Source organism: Aspergillus novofumigatus, assembly GCF_002847465.1.
Source record: "Aspergillus novofumigatus IBT 16806 chromosome Unknown P174scaffold_4, whole genome shotgun sequence".
Classification (NCBI taxonomy): domain Eukaryota; kingdom Fungi; phylum Ascomycota; class Eurotiomycetes; order Eurotiales; family Aspergillaceae; genus Aspergillus; species Aspergillus novofumigatus.
In genome coordinates this window covers 3,453,013-3,465,145 of record NW_020194277.1, presented here as the reverse complement: position 1 = coordinate 3,465,145, position 12,133 = coordinate 3,453,013, and the positions used below count along the sequence as shown (strand labels likewise).

At 50.2% G+C, this 12,133-nt stretch overlaps 3 protein-coding genes across 3 annotated transcripts; 1 reads left to right on the top strand and 2 right to left on the bottom strand.

The window, feature by feature from the left end:
* Positions 1–433: 433 nt before the first annotated feature.
* P174DRAFT_431611 (putative respiratory complex assembly protein Rmp1) lies at positions 434–4,323 on the bottom strand (the record flags this gene model as incomplete). The annotated part of the gene is made up of 4 exons (XM_024825705.1): positions 434–2,845; positions 3,091–4,155; positions 4,204–4,220; positions 4,311–4,323. 4 exons carry the CDS (start codon positions 4,321–4,323, stop codon positions 434–436), a joined length of 3,507 nt encoding a protein of 1,168 aa, XP_024683305.1.
* Positions 4,324–4,590: 267 nt separating this feature from the next.
* P174DRAFT_390276 (uncharacterized protein) lies at positions 4,591–5,613 on the top strand (the record flags this gene model as incomplete). The annotated part of the gene is made up of 2 exons (XM_024823476.1): positions 4,591–4,998; positions 5,213–5,613. The coding sequence occupies 2 exons, from the start codon at positions 4,591–4,593 to the stop codon at positions 5,333–5,335; spliced, it is 531 nt and encodes a 176-aa protein (XP_024683304.1). The 3' UTR covers positions 5,336–5,613.
* A 79-nt stretch (positions 5,614–5,692) lies between these two features.
* On the bottom strand, positions 5,693–7,900 carry P174DRAFT_369961 (uncharacterized protein; the record flags this gene model as incomplete). The annotated part of the gene is made up of 2 exons (XM_024822302.1): positions 5,693–5,731; positions 5,786–7,900. 2 exons carry the CDS (start codon positions 7,898–7,900, stop codon positions 5,693–5,695), a joined length of 2,154 nt encoding a protein of 717 aa, XP_024683303.1.
* Positions 7,901–12,133: the final 4,233 nt, after the last annotated feature.

The window sequence follows — 12,133 nt, the reverse complement described above, 5'->3', positions numbered from 1 at the left end:
ATTGTGTCTGAATGACTTCCAATGCCTCGTAGTAGCTTCTTTTTGATATTCGACCGCATCTTAAGTCGTTGGATGGATTCAAAAATCGTTGAGCACTAATGAATCCTGGCGTCTGTAACTGATTACCTGTTTGGGCTACAGATGGCAACTGACCACATGCACCTGAGCCAGACATAGCACACTCTTTGTTTGAATATCTTCGAGGGCATACATGACTGTATCGATGGCTACGGCTCTCGGTTGGTCTGGGATTAGAGAGCTTGCATCAACTTAATCTTCGACGAGGCAGATATATATTCCTATGGTGATCCAGCCAGCGCAATTGTAGAGTTGGCATATGTACATTGTCCAGCTTGACGCAGGGGAATTCTATGCAAAGAAGGTCTCATGATTATAATACAATAGAAAACATATAATACAGTAGTGATGTCTCTTAAACCGAATCTATCCTCCAAGCCCTATCCAGCTCAAATGCCAGAGAGCAAGCAGCACCGTAGAACGTGTTGAACTCACGATGGAGTGGATCAGGGGACATAGCATCCTCTGCAGGAGGACTTGTGGAGCGGTCACCCTCAGTGAGATCCACGTCGAGGAAGATATCCGTCGTTCGGTAGGGATTGAACGGCCCGCTCTCATAGAAAGCATAGTTGAGCTGCTGGCCGTTGAAATCATAGCGATGAATGCGCGTGCCCCTAAGGTCATTCACTGGCATGAACATGTATTCGGCAGCAGTGTGGTTACCCGAATTGTCTGGTTCGCTGTTGAAAGTTCCCTTCAACAGATCATTGGGAAGCGGAACATGAGTAAAAACAGGCAAAGGCGCTTCACCTTCGCTGTTCATATACCTATAAAAGATGCCCTGCAGGTATTCCCGGAGGCTTTCCACCGTAACGTCCGCGGCTGACTCATTCTCAGAATGTCCATGCAGTAGATCGCGGTACAACTTTCTGGTAAACCGAAGGTCAAGGCCATTCTCGGGGAGCAGATAGTCAACACTGCTCTCAGCCAACTCAGCTTTCACGCTACGAATCCCAATTTGGGTATCAGAGACAGATGACGGGTGTGACCCTGGCAGAGTTACCTCTAATTCCAGTCGCGGAAAGATGTTTGCATGGGCAGCGGTTGGAATCAACCGGAAGAGGTAAAACTGTTGGTCATCATCGGGCAGACGTGGCTTGAGCGTACGGAGAAACGACGTCACTCGAGGAACATCTGTAGTGAAAGTTCGGGGAAGATGCAATTTGCCCAGCTGAGAAGCACTGAGAGTCTGGATCTCGAAGGAAGGCTTGTGTAAGAACAGACATTGCCCAACGGCGGCTACCACGGTCTCACTGATACCATCGCGTTCTGACGATGGTGACGACTTTCTGAGTAATTTGAGAAGCTCGTCTGACAAAAGCGATTGATGCTTATCGAAATACGGGGTGTCCAGGATTTTCGTCTCGGAGGATTGTGTAGACGACATTGCCCACCGAAACCACGCCTTTTGCCGATCGAACCACGGTACGTTTTGCTCTGAGTCTACATTGTAGGCACTAGCCGACTGGGTCGCGGATAAGTAAGTGCCAAAGGGTATCGCAGGAGAAGTTGTGTTGTAGATCGCTAGGTTTAGTGTTCTCCGAGCATTGTCCGCATCTTCTCTGTTCTCCGCAAGATAGAACATCTTAATAACGCCCTGCGACGGCTCCTGGTCGAATGCAACTCCATAGATCTTGCTGACCCATGCAAGGAAATCAGGAGTAAAAATACGACCACTCTTGGACGTGGCATTATTTGGCGTAGGTAGATCGACATCTTCCTGTCGGATTCTGTTCGTTGCATCGTATATAATCTCGCGAATCGATTCACAGGTGTGCTGAGTCCCGGTTACCCTGATGAGGCCCAACGAACGGGTGACGTCAATCTTCGCGTCGTGTAAGCTGGCCAATTCTTCGAAAGAGAAATGCTCAGAGTTGAGCAGCAGCGATAACGAGTGCGCGGGGAGACGGATGTCGATTTGGCCAACTTCACCAGCAACACCTAGCTGCCAGCAGTCTCGTAAGATTCTCTCTGCAAGGAGTTGCTTCCCTTTCAGCGCTTGTGTCACGGCGACTCTATCGGCAAAGCTTCCCTGCGAAACTGGACCAGTTTCAAGAAACACGGAAGTTCCGGGTCTCCAGACAGCAGTGGGCGTGTTCTCGCTTCGTGGTTCCGCATCCTTCTGGACCAAAGCCTCTTGCTTCGCTTCTTGTATATAGTCTGACAGCTGTTGAAAGGTAAAGGATGATTGGAGTCTATTCCGCAGGTCTTCCCAATCGTTGGCGGACAACTTGTCGTGCGGTCGATGAGGTTCACGAAAGCTTTGTATGCTTTCATTGATGGTAGCAGATTCTAGAACAGTATCTTTGATTTCGATATCTTCTAGCATGAATGGGAGGGCAGATTTATCGGATGTGTCGCGCTTGACCTCGGAGTTTCGACGGCGGCGAGTCCGATGCGGTACGACAACGATTTCCCCAGGTTTTCCCAACGAGTCGACATCGAGTGTCACCTTCTGACTCCTAGGATATTCCTTCTGGTTTGCCCACCTGCTTCGAGATCGACGGCGAGATGATGGCTCGTCCTCCGGATCGGTTGCGGTGTTCTGATAGCGGACGAAAGCATCACGCTGGCGACTCGTTGATGACCGTAGAATTTCTCTACAAGGGGAGATGTATTGACAGGCCAGACGCCCTGCTCCCGGCCTCGAGAACCGTGTAAGCATATGGAAAAATGGGCGAATTGCTTCGAGCCAGCCGCTCCATGAAATTCTTCGCAATCGATAGTTTCTTGAAGCTTTGCATGCAATCTTATCGGTCAAGACACGCTAGGCTGGAAGCGGAAGGTTGATCACTATGTAGTAATATGTGCCTTAGGCCACAAGAATGAATGTCTTTGTTTGACGGAAGATACTCAGTCCTTATCGTTTCAACAAATAATTAAAGTAAGTAAAGTAAGTACAGTATAATAAGAGGGTCAAAGGTAAGAATGAAGGGAACAAAAGAAAAGAATATGAGCCCTATGGGATTATTCCTTTACAGAGACCTCCCAACTCCGCAGGTCCTCTCGTACCTCAAATTCCGATAGTTCATCCACTTCACTACGGCTTTTCCAGGCCTTGCCATTTGCATTGTCGTAGAGCTGCTCTTGAATACTGCCACCTTTCCTGATGTGTCCCGAGGAGTCAGACCCTTTACTTTCGTTGCGGAATTGGCTGGATAAGCTCTTTGGTCGCCTCTCGAAACTTGGGGACAATCGGTTCCCTGATCTGGTTTGCCTTGTATCTGTATTCCTATCAGGGTGAAGTTTGTTATTATTATCCACCGTCCTTCGAGAGCGAGCATCAGGATGTTCGTCGTTGTCGCAAGAACCCGTGGCAAAGAGGTCCTCGATTAACTTATCCGCGGGGATGTCATCTGTGCCAGACAGCCATGAAGCAGCCAGAGTGCGGCGGTACATGTCTTGCATATCAGCGACCTCTCTACTCTGGGTGTTGATGGACGGAAGCCGGCCAAGTTCATCATGATCAGTTTGTTCCGAGGAGACCACACCCGCGATGCCTGCGAAAACCGCGGCGGACCTTAGGGGCGGGCTGCTAGCAATCAACAACAGACCGGTCATGATTCGTAATAGCAAAACATACGTGGTAAAATTCCGATCGCCATCGATTTGGCGCATCACAATCCCAACCCTGAGCGTGCTGTTGACCTTACTATCCTGCATCAGGTACCTCCTCACGATGCCTTCCTCGTCGTCGCTCTTGTCGACATACTCGGCAAGGTTAAGTCTGATCCTTCCTAAAAGATTCTTGTCGCCGTGCCCTCCAGCCCCAAACTCTTGTAGGATGTCTAGGACAAGTTCGCATTCATGGAGCATCTGATTTCGATCAATCGTAAGTCTGACCTGCAGGGTCTTCTCGTAGTTCCAGTACGCTCGATGATCGATGATGATCGCTTTATCCGTATGTCCATGATGCTCGGCCGTGCTTGACGACGGCAGACGCCACTTAACGAACGCCGTTCCACTCACAAGTGGCACATTATTTAGATCGATGATCTGAGTGAAGATCTCGGTTAGTAAGAATCTATGATACATGAGACCGGTCAGACTCACTCTCAATATAAATTCGAATCTAGGCTAAGTCAGGGTTCAGCATTGCCCACTCCTCCTAGACAAAGCACTTACCCTCCTATTCTTCGGAACTACGGTATGTGGAATCAGCAAGTTGTCCCGACCATGAGGTCATCTGGCGCTGCGCGGCACAGCGTTCAGCGAGTGAAGTGATCGCATACCAAAAGCCTGCATAGTGGGCAAGGCTTCAAAGTCAGTCGATAGTGCCCTTCCTTTACCTTCTCATTTAACCAAAATGAGGGAGTCGATTCTGTGTTTGGATGCCCTTCACTTGAATCGTTCGTCATACAGCTTCGCCAGCATCTCCGCACAGCAATCAGGCGGTCAGCCACTATTCAACCGGCAGAATCCCACCGCTACCGACCCGCATCGACAAATGTTCAGCAATACAAGAGAAGATTGGTACTTCTCATCAACCATCACCCGCCTCCAGTTTCCAAAATGGACCAACAGCCTCTCTCACCTCCGGCAGAGCCCGAACCAACCTCAACAGCAAACCTCCCCTCAAACGCACCAGTCCCGCTTGACTCCCCCCTCCGCACAACACTGATCCACCCATCCCTGCCCGATATCCGCGTCCCAAGCTCGCCCCTAAAACCATACCAGTACGACCCAGTCACCTGCACCCCCATCGATCTCGAGTCTGACTCGATCCGATCCCAACTCAACCACCTTCGCACGGAATACCCATCCCCTAGTGCGGCGCTGAAAGCGCAAGAGCAAGTAGCCAAGGAAGCGAAGCGGAAGATCGAGGAGGCGGAGAAGAAGCGCGAGGAGGTGCAAAAGGCCGTGGATAAGAAGGTTAAGGAGCGCGATACGGAGATGAAGGTACTGTCGAAGTATCAGAAGGTTAGGGGCTTGGATATTCCGTCTTGAGCCTTGGGTTGAATTATTGATTTGGCTTGGTGTGAGATTGGCTTTTGACGTCTAAGGACGCATTGACAACCAAGGAGTGCTGAGCTGGTCGATGCTCAGTACTTACACGGCTCCCTTCGGTGGCTGTTGGAGGGAGGATACAGTCATTTAGCATCCCAGAGTGTTTCCATATTCTGGATCCTACAAGAATTGGCGGCGCTCGCCGACTATATGCGCTGCAATCGGCTTCCCAGCCACCAAAACTGCCAGGCAGGGCCTACGGACAACACAACTGCCCGGAACTCGAAGCGCGGCCCTCATGGGCAAATAGAAGAGCTTCTCACCTCGCAGATGCACGGCGCCGAGTCTACAAAAAGTCGTTGTCCTCTTACTAGATGAGGCTGCAATCTCGAGTCAGATCTTCAGAGGAGCTCGCAGCTAGTGCTTCGATAATGTCCTGGCACACTCAAGTCTCTAGTCTTGACATGAACCTGGATTTCCTGTGGGCTATGGACGGATTATATAGACATCGACCCCACTCGACCTGTATGGCCCGGCGCATAACAGTCCTCAACATGAACATCATTAAACATGAAGCGCGTGATTACCTCTCATATGTATCAAAAATAAAAGAAGATAAATTCGTGTCCATTAATCATAGGCCCTTATGCATGGCGGTTCAACTCTCTTACAACGTGCCCAAGACCTTCACCAAGACGGGGAGCAACTATGTGTTTGTTAGCGATATTGCCTTGTGATTTTTAAGGGTTAGGGAACATACCTCAGATGCATCCTCGATCAGGACCTGTGTCTCATTCACGAATTTCCTGGTGAGAAGATCATTGGCGTTGTTGAGGAGACCGCCGACTTCTGCGAGCAGGTCGGGTGTGATGACAGGGGAAACTCCATCAATCAGGTCTCTCGTCTCGTTGACGAACTTGGGCGTCAGCAGCTGGGTAGCGTTGCCCAGGACGTAGGTGACGTTGGTGAAGAGGGCAGGGGTCAGGGCAGGTCCCACGCTGTCGATCAGGTGCTGAGTTTCCTCGACGAACTTGGTGGTGAGGAGCTTGTTGGCGTTGTTCAGCAGGCCGCCGACTTCAGCCAGAAGCTCCGGTGTGATGACGGGAGCGACCTCGTAGATCAAGTCTTGTGTCTCGTTGACGAACTTGGGTGTGAGCAGGTTGTTGGCATTGTTCAGGAGGCCTCCAACTTGTCCAAGCAGCTCGGGCGTGATGACAGGCGAGACATCGCCGATCAGATTCTTTGTCTCCTTGACGAAGTCGGGTGTCAGCAGATCATTGGCGTTGCTCAGCAGGCCTTGGATCTCGTGCAAGCCATCAGTGGACAACAAGGAGTTGGCGTTATTCAGCAAGCTGCCGATCTCCTTGAAGAGCTGAGGAGTGATGTTAGGCGCCACAGCACCAATCAGGCCCTGGGTTTCGTTGACGAAGGTTGGCGTGAGGAGATCGTTGGCGTTGCTCAACAAAGCGCCAACCTCGGCGAGCACGCCGGGTGTCAGCACAGGGGCAATACCGCCGACCAGGCTTCTGGTTTCCTTGACGAAGTCCGGAGTCAACAGGTCGTTGGCGTTGTTCAGCAGACCGCTGATCTGCTTGAATAGATCCGGCGACAGGAGAGGGCCAACGGCGTTGATGAGCTGTTTGACTTCCTTGACAAAGTCTGAAGTCAGCAGAGTGTTGGCGTTGACTAGGAGAGTGCCAATCTGCTTGAACAGTTCGGGTGTCAAAACAGGAGCAACAGCTTCAATGAGGCCGCGAGTCTCCTTGACAAAATCGGCTGTCAACAAAGTGTTGGCGTTGCCAATCAGACCATTGACCTCCTTGACAAAGTCAGCAGTCAGCAGGCTGTTGCCGTTGTTCAGCAGAGATGAGATCTGCTTGAATAGTTCAGGTGTCAACAGAGGACCAACGGCCTCAATAAGGGCGCGGGTCTCCTTGACGAAATCGGGCGTCAACAAAGTGTTGGCATTACCGATCAAACCGTTGACTTCCTTGACGAAGTCAGCGGTCAGCAGGTTGTTGCCGTTGTTCAGCAGGGTCGAAATCTGCTTGAACAGTTGAGGTGTGAGTAGCGGACCGACTGCGCCGATCAGTTCCTGAGTCTCATTCACGAAGCTGGGCGTGAGCAAGGCATTGGCGTTACTCAAAAGACCCAGCACTTCCTTGGTCAGCTCAGGAGTGAGGAGGTTGTATCCGGTATCGATCAAAGACTTGGTCTGGTCGGTGGTCTTGTCATCGAACAGGTATGCGAAGTGGTGGAAGAAGGATTCGATATCCTTCAGCAAGGTGGGAGACAGGAGCCCCGAAATGCCTTGTAACAGATTCTGCAGATCTTGGAAGATGTTTCCGGAAAACCCGTCCGACGCACCTCCAGACGATGAGCCTGAACCGGTACTACCAGTAGCGGTTGGCGCAGCTGCATTTGTGGCGGTCTCAGAGTTAGAGGAGCTCTCCGCAGAGGCAGGAGTTGGAGTAGCCGTAGAGACACTTTGGGCTTGCTCACCAGCAGTGTTCGTTGGAACCAGGTTGGATAGGATATTCAGCGGGTTGCCGTCCTTCTGACTGGCAGCCGGGCTGGGCGAGGGTTCAGCATTCTCAGTGGGCTGAGGGCTGGCGCTGGTTGGGGGTGCTGCTGCTGCTTGGGTGTTGACGTTGGCGCTCTGCTCCTGGTTGGCAGCGTTGGCATTCTGCTGGTTGGTGCTTGGACTTTGTTGCGCAACCGGAGTGGCCTCTGCTACTGGAGTTGTTTGCGCTACCGACTGTTCCTCTGCTACACCCCCCTGTGATGAAGCACCGACTGGTGAGGATACCTGCGCTGGAGTTGCGAGCGCGGTGCTAGATAGCAAAAGAGCTGAGAGGACTGTTGAGAAACGCATGCTGGGTCAATGCTCTTTCACAGGGGAATGGCCAGCAATCGACGTCTGGGAGAGAGGTAGAGCCGAGATCTCCCAAGACTGGACTGGCTCCTTTTATGTCTGCAGCTTCGCGGAAAAGATCTGCTACTAGTAACCATTCTCTCCGCAAGGTCCAGCTACTGCTAGAAAAAGACCGAGGGCTATTGTCTGATCTCCACATGTGAACTAACTGATGTTGGGGGTTCCTCCTTCCATTGACCAGACTACTGATGTCAGCGGCAGGGGGATTTCTGGTCGTGCAACGGTGATAGCACCCTTTTCGAGCGTACTGGAAAAGCATAGCTTGTCGATCATTGGTGTATGTCATCTGTTTCCTTCCATCTTTTGAGCCGAAGACGGTAGAACGCTGTGGAGCATGGTACGTAGATAGCTCCTGTAGTACTATGTTAGTACAGCGCCGCAGCAGCATGGGATGGTGACCGGTGACTGTAGCGGCGCTGAGCTGGAGCCCAAGCTGTGCTTAGTCGGAATCAGCCGTCCACCCCAGACCGCAATGCTAGGCTAATTGGTCTTTTTAGGGGTTCTTAGCCCTGCGGGGGGAACAAATTAGAGGCACGGGAAATTGCGAGTGGCACTTTAGTCTCGTCTTAGTCTGAGATGGGATCGCTTGAGGAGTTGGGGTCTGGCTTTCGGGATCCATCTACCTCGGTGATCGGCACGGACAATTCGACAGTTTGAGCAAAGGGAGCACTTGACAGTCATTATTGCCTTGCTTTGTGATCATGGATTAGTAGTGTACCTGAGCGGTTGAGCCCCTTGAGTTGCAGAGGAGAATTTTGAGTGAGCAGCCCACGCGTTTGAACAGACGAACTGCCATTGTCCTGGTTAGAAGAGCAATATTTGCAAGAGCCAGGAGGTAACACCCAGCGCGACTGTGGGCACTAGTCTGTGTTAGTGGGAGTTCGACCATGATAGCACCATGGATAGGCGCATTCGAACATTGGGCAATATTCTTTCTCCTGGGTGAGTGAGCCAAATGCGATTTCTCACTTTCTCGTACTCCATAGTCGTAGTTCTCATTTTGCGGGGAACGGAACATGCCCATGGGGAGCCATCACCGGAAAGACTCGTAGCCTCCGCTCGAAGTTTGGAACTGGAAGTCGGTAGTCTGGAGACCCTCTTGTGTCCCAGCTCAAGTGTGGGGTTTCATTCGGTCGATGTAGGAAGGGAAACTAGGACGAAGAGCGCCCGTCGAACTGCAATGTTAGGTGCTACGAGGTCAAAGGAAGACAGCTCGAGGTGCATCTCGGTAACATGTGATGTGGTGCCATGAAGAAGTCAAATGTATGAGTCTTTTAAGAAAATGAATGAATAACGCAATTCATCTCCCAATACGAGTATCCAGAGTAGACAATGAGTGGAAATTCCCACAGTTGACCTGGGCTAGTGTCGTGATCGGCACTTTTCGTGCCCATCGAGCGGGGTTCTTGTTTTCCTTGTCTTCGTTTGCGTTGGACGGCAAGAAAAATCTTGTTTTTACGCCTCTTTTCTCGAGTCTCGGCTGCTTTTCTATTATTATTGTCATTCGCTAGAAATTGGAGAAAAATATGGGAAGATGAGGCCAATGATGGATGGACTCTGGAGGCTCGAGTCTCGACTCTCCCGGGGTTGCTTCCCCCGGCCCCAAAGCTGATCCTCTACTGTAGTATATCCCAGGGGTCAGGGCTACCAGGTACACAATAAGACAGAGACCTCGATGAGTGAGAATTTTTCTTCATGATTTCATGTGATATGACGCATTGTATTAGTGTCCCTTCTAATATATCACAGTTCATGCCCAGTATACACCCTCGTCAGTAACCATTCCATTGGAAAAGCCCCAAAACCCCTCTCCAATGAAAGCAAGGGGAATAAAGTGCTCGGAGGCCAAGGTTATGTCATTTAATATATGGGATCTGCCAAACATCACCGGAGTCACCGTAATTAGACTAGACTATTTGTGATTGAAGCGAGACAAACAGAAAATAGTCTCTAGGCAAGTCCATGCAAGGTCACTTGATTCTTACTCCCAGGATGTCGAGGCGACAAAAGGTTCTCCCCGCTAAAGCCCCTACATTAGCGTTGTCTGTCTCACTGTCACACGTCAATGGCTTACTCTGGTCGAAGAACAGAGTACTCTTAGTACAGTGGTCCAGCATTTCGTCATTCTTCAGGTTTGCTCTGATTCAATATCAATTACCCCAGAGTCTGAACCGCTTTCCCCATGTCAACAGACTCTAGCAGTGGGAACCCTACTCTGAGAGGCTCGGACTCGGAGGGTCTAACCAATGACCACAAATGTAATTATTTGGAAGGACTCGTGAACTTCGAATCATTAAGACTAGGATTCAGGAACGACTTGCAAATGCTCCACTTCGAACTTAGTGCTATTCTACATTCGGTCACCACTGCGAAGTGACAAAAGTTTCCGCATGAGACCAGTAGGGCTCAGAGATGTCCAGGTCTCCAACCAAAAACATCAAGATTCTACTTCCATGGATAATTCAACTATTCTTGGTGTTATCTGGTGTCCATCATGAAGCCTTGGATATCACTGCAATGTTGTGGTCGGAGAGCCCTTGATGAGGATCCTCGATGAGGAACGCTCGGGGACAACCTGGTCTCGCATTGTTGTTGTCTCCAACGTGGACGATAATCGTCCATCTCCACAGTTAATTATCAGTGTTCTGATCTATGCTTGGTCTGCGAACTGAGACCATCGCTCACAGATCAGGGTCCGAGCTCAGTGATCAATGATTCCACCTAGAAGTTGATATGAGCATTCCCCTACCATGGTTTCATCTCAGTGCATGGTCGAGCAGCAGAATGATCATGTTCGCTGGGGAAATTCTTGATGAATAAGTACCAAATGCCCAGCATTCGTCGACTGTTGAGCGCTCGCCGCTGCAATCATGCTATAATTGACTCTAGTAATACACCAGGTGACGATCTATGAAGCGACTTGGAGTCGATTGGTCGAGCTCCATTCACACCCGATCAACTGTTACTCCGTGCGATCGAGCGCACCTCCTGCGAATCTCTGCACAAGCAAGCTGTTTTCTGCTTAGAGGCATTCAAATGATTCAGAGCAGGTTCAATGCAATATGCAGCTTCTCAAGGCTGGAACTGCAGTTTCAAGGAAGCTGGACTAGCCCTCATGCGATTCTGGTCCTATAACGCATTTTCCCAAGGAACACCAGGGCTTCTCGAGAGCTCGAGCTCCAAGATGAAGGGCTGACACTGGATTTGACTGTCTCTTTGCTATTCCATGCGGATTCTTCTAATTCGGGTCAAATTATAGTAATGTCATAGCGACGGCGTTATTTTGGAGATATCTACTCGCCGTCTCAATGATCTGAGGAATATGTTAACTCCTGGTCCTTTACATTCTGAGCGGCTCATGCTAGTACGCTCACCTTGATGTCGCCTGGAAGACTGTCTTTAACGAGCTTGTTTCGTTGAAGCAAGTTCTGAAAGTAGCTAATCATAGGCAACTGCAAGCATTTCTTAAGAAACTGTGACTTAAACACAGACAATTCAGCAGGTGTACCGGTCCATCGAAAAATTGTTTGATATACCCGCCACACGGGCCACCTACGGTAGTTACATACAAGGCTCCGTCCGCTTGAAAGAACTGTTCGGCCATATTGATCCATTCATGCGTGGGATTTTCAAGGGGCTGAGAGCTATACAATACCACACATTAGCCTCCAACCGCGACTTCTTGCACAATTGGATAGCTTGATTCCTGCTGAACCTGCAACTCCCTTTGCAGGCAGAATACGTTTCATCATGTTGCATTTGCATACTGAGATCATTCTGCCAGCTGGAAGGCTTATCAGACCAATGAAGCGTACTGGCCTGGCTCTGTAAGTGCCAGTGTTCCCATAGCACTCTTCCATCACCTTTCTTCAAGATGTGCATGGACCGCCGACTGTATCTGCAGAGGTCAGAGCTGCTGCAAGCGCCTCGTCAAGATCATTGTATACTCGAACCGACAAGATATTTATGTAGGATAGGGGCCACAGGCCAATCTCCTCTAAGAGACTTTCGAGCGGCTTGATGATCTGGATCATACCAGTTTTCTCGCTATGCTTTATATCGGGCTCAATAACCCGGATATATCGACGCGCTTCGGTTAACAGTCCTCTTTAAGAATCTAGAGTTGAGACCGCTTGATTCAGAGCTCTATGCGTCCCGCCATACCACGGTTTT